We start from the raw sequence: 16,197 nt of genomic DNA on the forward strand, positions 1-16,197 counted from the left end.
TGGCCTTACTCTATTCTGTGCTAAATGTTCACCTTGCATGCCTCCAGACCAACTTATTAGACCTTGAGAAGGAGCAAGTAACTAGCACAGGAGGACTATTTCCTTGGATGTTGGTTTTTCAGTTTTACATTGGATTTCCCTTCTTTGAGGTGTCTGCTCCTTTTTGGTCCTTCAGATTTCTGTACCTATGAACCCTCTATGTCCACTGTAGAAGCTCTAGCCCCAGTCTGTCACAACAGCTAGGTAGGTGCCCTACCATGGTTTCTAAAATTGTTGACTAACCCAGTCCTTTCACAGATTTAAGGGTGGGGACTCAAGCGAACCAGAAAGGAGGAGAAACTAGCCTTGAGGGGTTGCAGAAAATAAACCTGACAACAGGAACACAAAGATTCCCCTCCCAATTTGAATAGGATAAGGTACTACTGATTGAAGTGGAATTTGAATCTCCTAGCAGTGATTCTCAAACTTTGGCATACATCAGATATTCTGGAAGGCAAGTGAAGACTGATTCCTGGGCTCTACTCCCAGAATTTCTGATTCAGTTTGTTTGGGGTAGAGCCTGAGAATTTGCATTTCTAAAACAAGTTCTCAGGTGATGTTGATGCTGCTGGTTCAGAGACCACATTTTGAGACCTAAGCTCTAATATAGCACTCCAGGAAATTTTGCCAGCTCAGGATCACTAAGACTCTAAAGGAATAGATTTCTGTTACTACCCAGCTCCACTCATCCCTGTCCAGTGCACTCATCTGAAGAGAGGTGGAAAGAATACACGTCTTCTGGCATTTCTGGTTCTGAGTAAGGGCTCACCTTGCCCTTAATGGAAATAAGGAAACAGTGGTTTGAGTCCAGAAGTATAGGAAAGGAAAGGATTTTGTCACAAATTATTACCCTTTTAGCTCCCTGAAGATATAACATCATTTTGACAAGGGAAAAATTTTTCCTTCACTTCTATCAGAGTTAAGGCTTGAAATGTAAGTAATTCTGGGAAGAGCTAACACTTTGAGTTATATTATCTGGTATAAGGGATTCTTTGCAGACATACTTTGATGGGATAAAAAGGGAAGAATATTTGGGCCCTGAACAGGGTAAAGGCACCACAGAAGGAAAAGGTGATAGGTTTCTAAAGATGGACTTCCCCAATTTACATTTGTCCAGAGAGAACACAGACACAGTTGTGTGTTTGGTTTTTTGTTTTTTGTTTTTTTGTTTTTATTTAAAGGGGATAGGGTGGACATGTGGCAAAGCCAGCTAGGAGAAAGATGGGAGTTTGAAGCTGATTCCCTGTGGGAAAAATCTTCCAAATCTATTCACCCATCTAATGGCTGTTGCTTATTTTATTTTTCGTCCAAGGGAAGTGGTGTTGGACCGAGGTAGAGAAGACAGTGGTGTACCAGAAATGACCTAAAGGGATGTCCTTTCTGCAGAAAGCTCTTAGACTCTATCATGCCTTTCGTCTGGATGGCTGCACCCAGACTTTGGGGACTTCTCTTGCTATCCTTATAATTACTAAAACAGACCAATTGCTGGAGGTTAACATTTGGTTATTAAGATGTGTGATCTGACAGTACAGAGAGTCACTTCCCACAAGTCTTTAAAACAAGGTTTGTGAGGAGCTCAATTTGTCAGCATGTCATCTTTAAAAAAAAAAAAAAAACAACAAAAAACAGAGTAGAATGTCAGCAATACTCTCCTAGTCATTAAAGACTAGACTCTGTCTTTATACCCTACTGCCTCTGATATCTTAGTCCTTAAAATATTTAGTGATCCTTGCCTTGTAATTTTTGACACAAATGTATAAATGACCATGTTGGGTCAGCGTAACTCCCTATGACCCTGGTTTAGTGATTCCATGGATGGGCTCTGAACCTGCTAAATGTGTATATAAAACAGAGTGAATTTCTAATGCCCGTTTTTCTTAAAAGTGAGCTTCTGATTTTTATCAGAGTCTCATAAGGGTCTCTGATCTAAAACAGGTTCTGAACCCCTGCTTACATAGAGCTGATCTGCATTAATGAATGAGGCATAGTGGGAGGGTAAAAGAAATGGCATAGTCCAGTTTTACCACTGGAATCCAATACTCTCCTATTCCCTGGGGTACCTCCTAATATTAATCCTAAAATGCTCCTATTTCTGAGGACCTTAAAAAGGGCTGGCCATTTTGCTCTATTCGTAGGAACTTAAGCAAGAGAAGTGCATCCCAGGCAAAGAAGAAAGGCTCCTCTGTGTGGCAAAAGGGAGGTGGCAGCTGGGTTGCTCAACTCATATCCACTCTAAGAAGCCCGGTCAACAAAATGACCCTATTTTCAGCTCTATTTAGGTCCAGAACTCTGAGGAGCTGTGGTTCACCCAGTTTTTCCTAAGCAAATGGGATAATCACTAAACTAGATTGTTGCAGCTTACTTCCTTTTGCCTCTCTGGTTAATTCCACCAAATTGTGGTTAAGAAATAAGTATGTTAAGGAAAAACCAGAATGTAAGCATTAAAGAGAAATTATCCCACTTTTATCTGCTTTGCTCCTCTCCTTCCTAACCCCAAACTGCTCTTACATACAAGATAATTTTTAAATTATATGATTGGTATTAACACATTATCAATAAGGCAAAACAATGACCAACTCATCAACCAATAGATGCTAGAATACTTAGGCAAGTCCTGGAGTTAAGAGTCTTAGTGTGGATACCTTCCCAGAACTGGGAAGAAAACCCAATGCACTACCTCCCCACCACATCGGCTGAAAAGCTGAACCATAGCCATTTTCCCTAACATTCCGTTTCTGGGAGAATGAGATCCTTAAGAAAAACTGTCTCCTTGATGAGGCAATCAAGGTCAAATAAGAGTGATGACAACAACCTGCAAGCACTGTGATTCCTGTCCTAATTTTCCAGCACTAAAACAAGACAAAGAAACCCACTCAGCACAAAGCTTCTATATGCACCTTACTTGAAATCAACAAGAAACAGCTCACCTCACTGAGGATGTGTCTGTCTTTCTCCTCCTAGGCAAAAAGAATCTGTGGCCCAGAGATTCAGACCTATACATATATATCCACAGTTGTCTTGATCTCAGCAATACAGGGGAAAGCTTTATACCTCAACTCCCACAACTTAACCCATCACTTAATCCTTTCCATGAGGGCTCCCTTAATCGCTCAGCTTACTTCCTATCTTGAAACAAAACAAAAAAATCCCATACAATCCCTACTACCCTCACCCCCAGAAAACAGCCCCTAGAAAATCTAGCTTGTACAGTTTGCACATTGCATGCTCTCTTCAAAGACCCTGCACACAGATACACATAGACACATAAAGACACAGTCAAGAGGAGAGGGGTCTGTTCAAGGGGATAAAGTTTTTTTCTTCCGTGTGGGCCTGGGTTCCTTTGGGAGTGTAAGTCCATCTCAGCATTGTAGCGTGATCCCTCAGCTGGATATATGTATGAGGAAGATGAAGGGAGTCTGAATAAGGGAGTGAAAACGTTCTTGTTTCTATTTTTCAATAGGTGGGGGTAAGAGGTGTGATGTATATTTGGATGATCAGGGTAAGGATGATAGACCCACACAGGAATGAGGTCTGCCCCTCAGCTTTCATCTGGATAAAAAAGGAGGACTCTGGGTGCCTGATCACTATCTCTTTCCCGTTTCCTCATTACTCCCTAACCCAGTGTTCACCAGTGTGTTTCATGGAGTCACCAGTTCTGCGGGAGGTGAGATAGCAAGGACTCTGAGGTCAAACACATTTAGGAAACACTGCAGTAAAAGAGGCCTGACAAGTCTTTGCACACATACGTTCTCAGAGCCTTCAATATGCTAATATGGTCTTTCTCTCTATATACAGAGAGGATATAATAGTTACAGTATACAAAGGTGTTATTCAAATATTCAACTGGTAGAGCATAGGCTCCAACCACTCAGGATGGACCGCAGCCATAAACTGCTGATTCTCAAGTAGTACCCTTGAGAATGGGCTTTGGCTGAATATCAGCATCGTTTCCTAAAAGTTTTGCCCAAAGAACTCCATTTTATGTGGAATCTCATAGAACTGGTGAGAAATGTTTGGCCAATGTTGGAACCTCATCTTTCTAAGGATGGAGCCAGGGTTCATGATTCTGGCCACTGGGGTGCAGGAGAGGGGCAGTTCTGGCAGAGACTCCTGGTAGCACCAGCTGCTGATAGATGTGACCACAGCTGCAGCAGAAACAGATTTCAAAAGATAGATGTCCCTCTGTCCCAGCTGCTCCGGGGACTTTGTCCCTGGTGGGTCAGCAGGTGCCTGTCCAGGTGATGTTTACGGCCAAAGCTCTTTTCACAGCGAGGGCACTGGAAGGGCTTCTCCCCAGTATGGGTCAGCCAGTGTCTCACCAGGTGGTGCCGTCGGCCAAAGCTCTTCCCACACTCAGTGCACACATGGCACTTTGGCACTGGGGGGGCACGCTGCCGTTTCCTAGCCCCCGGGCTCTCTCCAACCTCTTGGCCCTTGCAGGACTTGCCTTCCGCATGCACTCTCTGGTGGCTGGCCAGATGGGAGTTGCATCGGAAATTCTTGCCACACTCAGAGCACCTGCTGGGCTTGTCGTGTAGGTGTGTTTTCTGGTGCCGGATCAGATGGTGTCTTCGCCCGAAGCTCTTTTCACACTTGAGGCAGCTATAGGGCCGCTCCCCAGTGTGTGTTTGCTGGTGCCTGGCAAGGTGGGAGCCCCACACAAACTGTTTCCCACACTGGGGGCATGTGTGAGGTCTTAACAGGGAATCCATCTCTGTGCTACATAGAAGGTTTGAGAAGCTATCTTCCTGAAGAAAAGGTGGGCCCAGGAGCATTCCTCTGGAGCCCCTGGGCATGGAATCCCAGCTCTCATCCTGCTCTGGGTTCCAGAGAACAGTATCTTCAGACACACTAGATAACATTCTGGGAGGTTCTGCTTCTAGTTCAGGGGTATCACCCTCGTGCTCACTTCCATCTCCTGTGGAGAAGGGAAAATACCAACCCCAAGAGGGGAGTCACAAGAGAGTACCCCAGGACCCAAGTCACAGGTGAGGTTGTCTGATTCCTGTTAGGGCCTAAACCTCACCCCACAAAGGCTGGAAGAACAGATTCTAATATTGTTCAAGACAGTGCAAGAAGTGTAGAAGTTAAAAGCCTAGGCTTAGGAGGCAGATTCCCCAATTTTGAATCTCAGCTTTCCCACTTAGCTTCTGTAAGCCTTTTCTCTTCTGTAAAATGGCAATGATCATAAGATAGATGTTATAAGACAGACAGTATAATACCTGCACATAGTGAGCATTTAGTAAATGGTCTATGCTTTTATTATTTATTTATTTATTTATTATTTATTTATTTATTTATTTATTTATTTTTTATTTAAATTACTTCCATCTTCCTGTCTAAGCATAGATGGAAAGAGTTAAGAAATGTGCTGCAATCTTCATGGGCTGAGTGACCATCTGTCAGCAATACTAGCGGCACCCTGGAAAGCATCTCCACAATGAGTGGGATGTTGAATAATAACATCAGTAACAACAACAACTAACATTTATTGAGTGCTTATTATGTGCCTGGTATTGTTCTATTCTGTTAACATATTTAAGTCTCTCGATAATTTACCAATGAGGAACCCAAATGCGAGCTAATTACATTTCCAAGATTCCCAGGTGTGGTCCTGGATTCAAATCCACAAAGTCTGGTTTTAGAGCCTGCCTTCTAAACCTTTCTGCTACACTGTCTTGCCTTTGAAGAAAAAGATCTCAACTTTTTTGACTCTGTAACTCACTGAGTGGAGGAGGGATTGGATGGACACATAAGGATGACACTCCAAGAGGGTTGAAGGCAGTGGCTGAAAGTGTATTCTAGGTGTTTACCTGTGTATGTGACCCTTAGGATGTCCCTCTCCTCCAAGTCCTGGGGGTCAGGGACCCATTGTTCTTCCCCTCCTTCTAGTTGAGAAAGCATGTCCAGTTTGGGAATTGGAAATCCTGTCCATAGGAAAGGAAAACAGAGATGTCAGTGAGTTCAATTGTAATTTTCTATTTCTGAAAAAAAGCTGTTTCCTAGATTATTCCTTGGAACTGGAGATAAAAGAAGGTCAGATATAGGCCTCTCTCCTGTCCCCATTTCTGTTAAGTTCCTCTTCTTTCTTTTAGAAAGTCATATTCTCTTCCCTAGTGTGTCTGTTCTCTTCCACTCAGATTTCAAATACTTCCAGCCCACCTGTCCTTAACTTTACTTAATTAGCCCTACTACAGCTGTCCTACCTCCACTCCCATTTTACCCTAGATGGCTTGCTGAGTTTCCAAGGACTCAGTTCTATCACTTAAATGTCCTTCTCCCTCTTAATTCCCAACCAAGAAGAGCCCAAAGTTCCCTTCTCCACAATTCAGCATTATTTTGCTGTTGTTTTTAAGAAATGACACCTCATTTCTATTCTCTTTGGATTAGCCCTAATGCTCTTTCTCTGGTAAAAGTGTAGACAGACTTCCAGCCAAGGAAAGAACCCTAGATAGATACTATCCAATAGCTCTGGAGCAGATGGCCCCATCTTCCCAGAGTATAATCTTTTAAAAGTGGCTAGGGAAGATCATGCTTACTTAGAGAGACCACTATCCCACAGTTTTCCTGCATGACATATTCTCCATAAAAGTCTGTCTGAGAAGGGTCCAGGCTCCGCCATTCTTCCTGAGAGAAGCACAAGGACACATCCTTGATGGTTACCAGGCCCTGAAACAAAATGTAGCATCATCTGTTAGTAATTGTTCCTTAAGGAAAATGTGATCCCAGTATAAAAGGCTGAAGTGGTAGAAGAGAGGGCATGAGAGCATTTAGGGAAAGAATTCCCCCAGAAGTCTTTGGGTAAGGCATATAGTTTTGGTGAAAGATAAATGGAGCAGAGGGGCGAAAGTAATGGTGAGTGAGTGAGGAGGATAATGTCTCTTGAGGAGTTTCCCACTTGAACCATGAAGTTGGAGGCACCATGAACTCATTACTCCCCTGATTAACTACAGGTGTCTGCCCAGTCTCACCTCACTTGCCTCGTTCTTTTAATTGCAGAAACTGGGTACTAGCTTCCTCTTCCTCCACTTGACCTTTTCCTTTTCTATCAGTACAAAATCATATAGATGAAGCATCTTTTTTGACCTCTACCCATCATGCCATATCTTTATCTTTGGAGACAGTATATAGTATAGTGGTTAGGATTCTCAAGCCAAATGACTCCTAGCTCTGCCATTTATTAGCAGTTTTGTCCTTACACAAGTGCCCTAATCTCTTCCTACTCTATTTTCTCACATGTAAAATGAGCATATTTGGTTTCCTCTCAGAGATAAATGGGTTAATATACATAAAGCATTTAGAGAGACACAAGCATGGTAAGCACTCTGGGAGTATAGCTACTACTACTATTATTATCTTTCCATGAGTTTCCTATTGCCTTCTGAATCCAAACCTATTTCCTCTCTCTGGCTCTGCCCCTCTTTACATCTTTCTATCTTCTCTCCTTTTCCATATGTTCCATTACCCACCCAGTCCTGTCTACTTTATGTTCTATCAAGCTTCCCTCAGGTCCTCTTTTCCTAGTCTTTCCAGATTTTTTTCTTAAAGAACATTAATAAATTGTTCTTAAAAGCCATATAGGAATGGCACAGCCATCCATTAAAAACAACTTAACCTCTAGGAATTCCCCTCTTCTTGTCATGCCTTCACTCACTTCACACTTCAAGGGTATTAATGAGCCATTTGGAAGGGGAAAGAATCTGTCCAGTTATAAGATGAAGATACCATTTGTGATCATGTGAGATAACAAATCAATAGGATGATGGTGAGCCTACAGAAAGGTAGCAGTGATGAGACCCTGGGAGAGGCCAAGGAAAACAGCCCACCTGTGATCCTGCTGCAAGAAGTGCAGCTGCCATCTCCCAATCTCCGGTGCTCCCCTCCTGGGGAATGGCAGGAACCCAGGGAGCTGACTGAGCTGGAGAGAAAAAAGAGGAAACACTAGAGATGGACCATCCATCCTTTCCCAATAAGGGCGCGATGGACCCCATGTCAGAGGAACTTAAGGGTCACATTTTCCTGAATCTGTATCCATTGGTAAAATTCAAATGCATACATAGAGTGGAAGAGATCTCCACTTAACATATTTTGCAAAGGTGTTAAGTGGTTTTTAGTAAAGCTTATTATATGTCAGCCACCTCCACTAGACTAGTTGTGGTTTGAATTTATATTATTTGAATGTAATTTTCACCTAGTAAAGTGCATCTTACTGGGTGTGTTCTCAACAGTAATAGGAGTTGTCACTTCCTTTGTCTCCCACATTCAATACCACTAACCATGCACTTGCAGCATGTGGAGGGAGTGATTATGCAAGAAATAGGAGAAGTGCAGTTTCATGATTTACAAAACCCAGGAACTCCTGATATTCCTGTGACCAGAGCCCAAGAAGAATAGACTAGTCCTGGTACTGGTTACAGTACTCAAACACACATATACACTCCAGGCTCTCACCCTTCTCCTGAAGGGACTGTGGATCCTCTTCAAGGTCACAGCACAGGTGCTCCAGTGGCCCTGGTGCTGTTCTCCATGGCCCCTCTTCTTGGCTTCCCCTTTCCACCTGAGGCTCTGCTCCATCCAGCTGGACATTCATTGACTCCCATCCTGTACCCAGGACTGCTGTCTGTTCTGAAAGCATTTTTGCTGCAAACCCAAATTGTGACCTGGAACAAATTCATTATCAGCTGTGCCCATTAAAAATGGAAAGAGGTGATATTCCTAAGGGAGTTACGGAGAACAGCCTGAGGGATAAAAGATGAAACCAGATAAGGGGAGCTTGATGGAAGATGAACTTTAAAGTTTGGTGTGTTCCAATCAACTGAGCCTGGGCCAAGCTTCTTGGAGGAACTAAGAAATGAGCAGGTGCTAAATAACAAAGTCACTAACAGTTATTTTGGGGACCTCATGGCAGAAACAGAATACTCTTGATGGCTGGAAGAACTTAATTTTTTTTTTTAAAAGATCAATCCTGGAAATTCAAAAGGTATTCATTTAATTTCAACCACTCAAAATACAATAAAGTAAGTAATCTGGACACATGTAGGAATGGAATGTGCACGGATTTACACTCAACAAAAATGGATATAATCACATAGAAGATTTTCTGCCACAAATCTCATTCTCATCAATTAGTTCAGAATGAAATGATTACTATAGATAGAAGTCCTAGCCAAAGGTGTATGTGTGTGTGTGTGTGTGTGTGTGTGTGTGTATACAAGGAGCACACATCCCCTTTATAAGCCTGAACCAAATGACACCTCTCTTAAGCCTCAACAAAGAGACACAACCTGGCACTCTGATGCAGAAAATAAGAACTGGTAATAAATGTGGTAGAAAGACCAATAACTCAGAAAGCATGTGTAAAACTCCAAAGCAACCCTAACAGGAGAAATTGTTAGTCAGTAAGGAGTTGATGTCTACTTGGGAAAAGTATAAAGGAAAAGAAAGCATTTGAACCAGAGTGGATAAAGGGGAAATAATTGATGCTAACATGACCTCAGTGTGTGAATTAATAGTCCTGTGAGCTGAGACATAGGAAAGAACCTGAGACATAGGAAAGAACCAGTCAGATCTCATTAGAAAAATATATTCAGTTTTAAAGAAGGGTATGAAGAAACCAGAAACCAGTATGGTTCATCAGAAGAAATAAAAGTGGAGAAAGGGATGGGAAACATGGCCATTGGGGATAAGTTAAAAACAATAGACATAATTTTCTCCTGTCTAGGGAAAAAAGCTGATAAATGATGCTACTAAGAACAAGAAATGGTTTATATCTCTTTATAGATCTATTTATTCTCTTGATTGCCAGAGAAGAGATTTAGGTTATACAAAAAACATTTTTTTTAGATATTTTATTTAGTTATTTGAAAGAGACTGAGAGTACAGTGGCGGGGGGGGGGGGCAGTGGGACAGGGAGAAGCAGACTCCCTGCTCAGCATGGAGATCGAGATGGGTTTCAATCCCTGGACCCCAGGATCGTGATCTGAGCCAGAGGCAGATGCTTAACCGACCAAGCCACTGAGGCATCCCTAGATTAAAAAAAAAAAAAAAAATACTTAACAATAATCCTGTAGTGCACGGGACCAGGTTGTGGGCTTTTTTTTTCTCCGGACATCTTGGAGTCAGAACAGGTCTCATGTGTTGTGACAAGGGGACTTCCTTGACTTCTGGCAGAGAAACAGTCTATGAGACTGCACAGAGTCCTTTCTGCTTGGCAACATCTTTTGTGTGTGTGTGTGTGTGTGTGTGTGTGTGTGCGCGCGCGTGTGATTTTTATTCAGTACTCAAGCAGTCAGAGCTAGTGAAAGCCTTCCAAAAACAAGTCAGAACCTTGGTTAACTATCCTGGCTCACTCATATCTATTCAGTAACACTTGCAAGAACCCAGAAGCCCACGACAGGTTAATGACCGATGTCAAGTTGTTGATTTTCTTGCCTATTTGTCTTTGACAAAAAGAGGTAGGTGGCAACCCTAAGCCCAATGCACAGGAAGGGAACAAATTATGCTTTCATCTCAGAAGTCCAGAGAAGTCTCGGGGCCTCATGGGAGCCTCCTGGACTGATTCCCAGCTTAGGAGGTTTCCTTTTCAGAGACTTCTCATGAGAAAGGAAAATTCCCAGTAAAGCAATAAAGGGAAACTTCCATTTTAGCGCTCTCTTCTGATTTCCAACCCCTGTGTTTGCTTCGCTTTTAACATATAAGGCACTAATTCCCCTCTCTTCACTGGAGGTCTTCTTTGTTTCTCAAGCTCCCTTTGAACTCCTCCCTCAGGGCTTTACCTACAGTTAATGTCTGGACACCTGTCTCAGACTCATTTGTCCATCTCCCCAGCAGCACCGTCCCTGGATGGGAAGTTTCTTTCTGTGGAGCCTACAGGGCTCGCTGTGAGCCTCTCCAGGCCACTGACAGAAAACCTGTGGAAGTGCTGGCAAAAATCTCAGCAACAAGGGGGTGGGGACTTATCCTCACACAGCGTGTCCTAAGATGTTCACGCTCTCGGAGCCAGAACCCGGGCAGTCATGGGTGTCAGCCTAATCAGGTTTCTCCTGGCTCCAGGATGTTCCCAGGCCTACTGGAGTCTGGCTCCCAGGGCTTCCGTTTCCCACTTTTCCTCACATATCCGGGGGTCAAGGCACCTGCAGAAGGAAGTTTGTGCAGCGGCAGCTGTTGGACAGGGCCAAGGGGGTGTGTGACACGAGAAGCCCAAGGGCACAGGGACGAGTCGCGCTCCGCCGGAGAACCGTGCCCTGTGCCCCGGGTGGGGCTTGGGCGGGACGGGTGCCTGCTCCGGAGTAAGGTGGCTTCTTCCCCTCTTCTTGTCACAGTGCCCCTGGGCAGGGTCAGATTTCAGAGAATCCGAGGGAGGCAGAGCTAGGGCAGGGGAAGTGAGGTCAGAAAACAGGTTTCCCGGGAACCGGGGCAGGAGCAGGTCAAGAGAGAGGAGCCCCGGGGTAACCAGTGCGCGAGTGACAGCGGCGGGAACCCGCGCGGCCTGTCAGCGACGCCGGGGACCGGGAAGCCGGGGCGCGGGGCGGGCCCGCGATGACAGCGAGGGCCGACCCCCGGTTAAGGCGAGCGACCCGCAGGCCGCGACGGTCCTCCCGGCGCCGCGTGGGGGGTGACCGGGCCCCCCGCCCGCCGCCCCGGGAAGCCAGTCGTCCCTCCCTCCAGCCGCGACGCCCTGCGGCCCGGCCCCACTCACCCCGGTCGGCTTGGCCTGCGGCCCGCGCCTCCCTTCTGGGCGCCGCCTGCCCCTCCCCTCCGCCCTCCGCTTGGTGGGAGCCGGCGGCCGCGGAGCCAGCGACGGGCGGGGACGGCGGCCGGGCGGGCGCGGGCGGGGCGGGCACAGGAAATCCCCGCCCGCTTCCGGGGCTCGGCGGCGGCGGCGGCGGCGTGGGGGAGGGGGGGAGGGGGCGGGCCGCGGTCCCACGGTCCCCGCGGTCCCCGGCCCTGCCCGCCCGGCCCGGACCTCGGCGCCCGCCCGCCCGTCCGCCCGCCGAGGACGCCGCGGGCCCAGGCGTCGGGATCCCGCCTTCGGCGCCCGCCCGCCCGCGCGCTGACTGACCCGCTCCGATCCCGGCCACTCGGCCTCCCACCGCCTCTGCACGCGGGACCCGGAGTTACCCCGACATCTAGTAACCGCTCGCCCTATGCACACAGTCGCTGCGAGAGCGAATCCAGGCGACCGGGTGGGTTCCTCAGCGCGGGACTTCGGGGCGTCCCGGCGGCGGCTCGCGGCGCCTGCGAGGGCTGAGGGAGGCCGTCCTGCCGCCGGAGCGCGTCGCGCGGGCCCGGGAGCCGGGCTGTGGGGGGCGAGCGGCGGCTCAGGGCTTGGCACAGCCGGGGTTAAGTCCCTCACGAAAACCGATTTCACCTACTGCCTTGCACTTTTTAAATATGGCTACTACGATGATTAGATTATATATGTGGCTTGCATTGTTTTACTATTGGACAGAGCTTCCTCGAAGCATTAAGGTGAATTTGACTGAAAAAATAAAATGAGAAGGGACTGCAGAATACGATAAACCATGTTACCATCAGCATCTGTTTAGAATCTACAAATCACATTATTTCATTATCACATTGATTCACAATCATTATAATGATTTCATTATATCATTATCATCATCAAATTCGGTAAAATTTTAAAGAGTTCAAAAATAAGGGACTCACTTAAGGTCATAAGTGACAATTATTCCTTTAATATATATTTATTATTATTTTATGTATTTATGTATTGATTTATTGATTTATTGATTTATTGATTTTTGCTATGTGCCAGGCACCAGGACTAAATGCTGGCAGTCAGAGATCCCAAAGGAATTGTCTGTGGATTCAAGGACTCAGTCTTTGGAAACCCAAGCTCAACAAATATTTGCAATCAAATGTAATAGATGCTAAAATGGCGGGATAGACCCTGCACTAGGAACAAAGACCTACGCATGGGAGGGAAGTCAGAGAGTGCCTCACAGAAGTCTTGAGGCAGAGGAGAGTGGAGAGGGCTCCAAAAAAGAAGAGAATGTGCTAGACATGCAAGTGGTAAAGGGTATAGAGCATATTTTGGAGCCAATCATAGAATATGTGCAGAGAGTGGTACAGCCAGGATTTATATCTCAGGTCCTGGAACTAAGTCTGTGGGTTCTTCTCATTTATGTGACCACTGTTGTTAAATATAAGGTGCGTTAATCAGGGTAGGCCAACGAGACCAGTATCTGAGTGGTTTAACACAATAAAGGCTTATGCTTCATACAAGTCCCTGTATAGTGGGTTAGTTGGGACCGGTGGGTGGGGTATCTGCTCCTTGCAGTTGTGGATGGACATGGCTTCTATCTTGTGGCTCCACCATCACCAGTTGCCTTGGAATCATCCAATCTATGTGCCTCAGATAAGGGAGGAGAACTGTGGTGGACTTGTTGGAGATATCAGGGGCCAACCCTGGAAGTGGGGTACATAATTTTTACCCCATTCCCTTAGTCTGAATTCAGATGTGTAGTGACATATCCCGCCTGACTTCAGGGGTGGCTGGGAAGTAAAATGATTGTGCCTAGTAAAAAAGGAAATGAGGTCTAAGGAAGACTTACATTGCCTCTGCCACACAATATTACATTCAACTTAACCAAGCACCTAAATCTGACTTTACTTCAAAAGGATATTTGGAGAGAGTTGGCACATTGATAGATGGAAGAGGCAGCCCAGACCCTCCTCTCTTCTTCTTTGGGAAACAAATCAGTATAAGATTGTATTCTTAAAAAACAAACAAACAAACAAACAAACAAACAAAAAAACGTAGGCGGTGAGGGGAGGCAAAAATAGGCTTTGGCCTAATGGTATGATAGTATTTAGTAAACATGTGCTTTATGTCAGAACCTTGCCTTAAATATCACAGGGAGAAAATAAGTAAAATACCTCTCTATTATGCTTTGACATGCCACCTCTTTACCCATGCCTCAACAAACTGAAGTATAGGTATTATCTCAGCATGGGTTCAAGGGTATTAAGTGAGCCAAAAGGCAAAGTTAGAAATACAGCCCTGGCCTTAGACTTATAACCTGGTGCACCAGAATAGTACCTTACTTTTCATAGTAATGTATGGACAAGTCCAAACTCCTATACAATGTTACAAGGTAGAGTAATTAAGTAGGAGGTGAACAGCAGGTAGATAATTCCATTTTTTTTAAAAAATATTTTATTTATTTATTTTTTATTGGTGTTCAATTTGCCAACATATAGAAAAACACTCAGTGCTGATCCCATCAAGTGACCCCCTCAGTGCCCGTCACCCAGTCACAACCCCCCCCACCTCCCTTTCCACCACCCCTTGTTTGTTTCCCAGAGTTAGGAGTCTCTCATGTTCTGTCTCCCTTTCTGATATTTCCCACTCATTTTAAAATCCATTTGGGGAATATAAAATGAGTGGGAGATTTTATTTATTTATTCATGAGAGCCACAGTGAGAGAAAAAGAGAGAGAGTGAGGCAGAGGGAGAAGCAGGCTCCATGCAGGGAGCCCAACATGGGACTCGATCCCGGGACTCCAGGATCAAGCCCTGAGCCAAAGGCAGGCACTAAACCACTGAGCCATTCAGGGATCCCTGATAATTCCATCTTTTAAAAAGTTTCTGGTGGAAAAGTTTCAAGATCAGTTTTGATGGCAAAATGTGGGAAGAACAGCCTGGATAGAATCAGACGGCAGGGGACACTTGGGTGGCTCAGCGGATGAGCATCTGCCTTTGGCCCAGGGCATGATCCTGGAGTCCCGGGATCGAGTCTCACATCGGGATCCCTGCATGGAGCCTACTTCTGTCTATGCCTCTCTCTCTCCCTCTTTCTCTCTCAGTGTGTGTCTCTCATGAATAAATAAATAAAATCTTTAAAAAGAAAAAGAATCAGAAGGCAGAAATGGATATGCTGTCATGTGCTATGGGATGAAGAACACAGATATGGGGGTGTCTATCTAGAGTAGAGAAATTAAATGGGGAAATTGACAGAAGGATTAGAATAGTGTTTTTTTTTTTTTTAATTTGCTATGACAAGTAATAGGGAGTCTTTATACTTAGTGTTAAAAGGAAACAATATACCCGATGGGTCTAATTATGTCATTCTAAGGAAACATGGTGGTGTGAGGCTGCCCTATTGATAGAGTTCACAACAATAGAATTAGATGAGTTGGGCTCATAGCCAGATTCTAAGTATGGAATACAGAGCTCCTCAGGACACAACAGTGTTCTATCTGAGGCTCAGAGAAAAGTTCCCAGATAGTTAAGGTTTCAAGTTCTCTATAGTACTTTGAAAGACCTTAAAAGGCTCAGTCTCTTGTCTATCAGCCTTGGCTTCTTCATTTCTGAGAACAGGAGTTCTGCTGTGGTTTGAATAAGAAAGTATAATGCAGGTGTTCACCAGTTAGGATTGTGTTATAAAAGTTCCTTTATCAGTTGATTATAATGAATTATCAGCTTGGCTTATAAAAACCCTGTTCAGCCACAATGAAAGCATACCTTCCATTGCTAACTAGAACCTAACCACTCTATATGACACTGCTTTTCTTTCATTCAAAGTTTTGAAGCTTGGTGTCAGAGATGAATTTTCCACTAACAGGTCAGTGGAGTTCTTTACTTCCTCTTTGTTCTACATAGGAAAAGAAGAAAGGAGAGAGAAAGGGTGAAGGAAGTTTCAAATTAGGACTCCTATGGAGAGAAAGGGTTAGAGCCCTTGTTCAGTAATTAATAATTATAACTAACATTTGTAGAGCGCTTAAAATTTACAAAGTGCTTTTTTATACTCAACTACATTCAGTACATGCTGTTGATTTCTGTTCTGTTACCTTATTTTAAAAGTTTACTATTTACTACCCACTAAATTGATTTTACAACCCACTAATGGATTGCAGCTTATCATTAAAAAAGTATTGGTATGCAAGTTGTAGGAGCAAAAATAGCCACTTCTTGGAATGACTGCATGGGCACATGCTTTATTAAGGGACAGCCAGGTTTTGACTAGATAAAGGAGGAGAAAGAAACATCTATCCAAGAGGTTGAAGGATATAGGGGTGTCTGTAATCTGTTCGGGCTGCTGTAACAAAATGCTTTTGACTAGGTGGCTTATAAACAATGCATATTTATTTCTCACAGTCCTGGAGGCTGATAAGTCTAAGAATGGGGTGCTGA

At 44.7% G+C, this 16,197-nt stretch overlaps 1 protein-coding gene across 5 annotated transcripts; it reads right to left on the reverse strand.

Moving 5' to 3' along the window:
• Nucleotides 1-1,178: 1,178 nt before the first annotated feature.
• On the reverse strand, nucleotides 1,179-12,322 carry ZNF641 (zinc finger protein 641). Of its 5 annotated transcripts, none has more exons than XM_038577494.1 (7): nucleotides 12,160-12,322; nucleotides 10,097-11,171; nucleotides 8,491-8,699; nucleotides 7,866-7,957; nucleotides 6,579-6,708; nucleotides 5,853-5,966; nucleotides 1,179-4,957 (listed from the first exon to the last, which is right to left on the reverse strand). In XM_038577494.1, exons 2-7 carry the CDS (start codon nucleotides 10,171-10,173, stop codon nucleotides 4,203-4,205), a joined length of 1,377 nt encoding a protein of 458 aa, XP_038433422.1. In that variant the 5' UTR covers nucleotides 10,174-11,171; nucleotides 12,160-12,322; the 3' UTR covers nucleotides 1,179-4,202. The 5 variants fall into 5 exon arrangements, with proteins under 5 accessions (XP_038433422.1, XP_038433423.1, XP_038433421.1 ...); XM_038577495.1 differs by having other exon boundaries at nucleotides 12,101-12,322; XM_038577493.1 differs by lacking the exon at nucleotides 12,160-12,322 and adding an exon at nucleotides 11,738-11,866.
• Between the last annotated feature and the right edge of the window lie 3,875 nt (nucleotides 12,323-16,197).

The sequence above is a fragment of the Canis lupus genome, chromosome 27 (assembly GCF_011100685.1).
Source record: "Canis lupus familiaris isolate Mischka breed German Shepherd chromosome 27, alternate assembly UU_Cfam_GSD_1.0, whole genome shotgun sequence".
Lineage (NCBI taxonomy): Eukaryota > Metazoa > Chordata > Mammalia > Carnivora > Canidae > Canis > Canis lupus.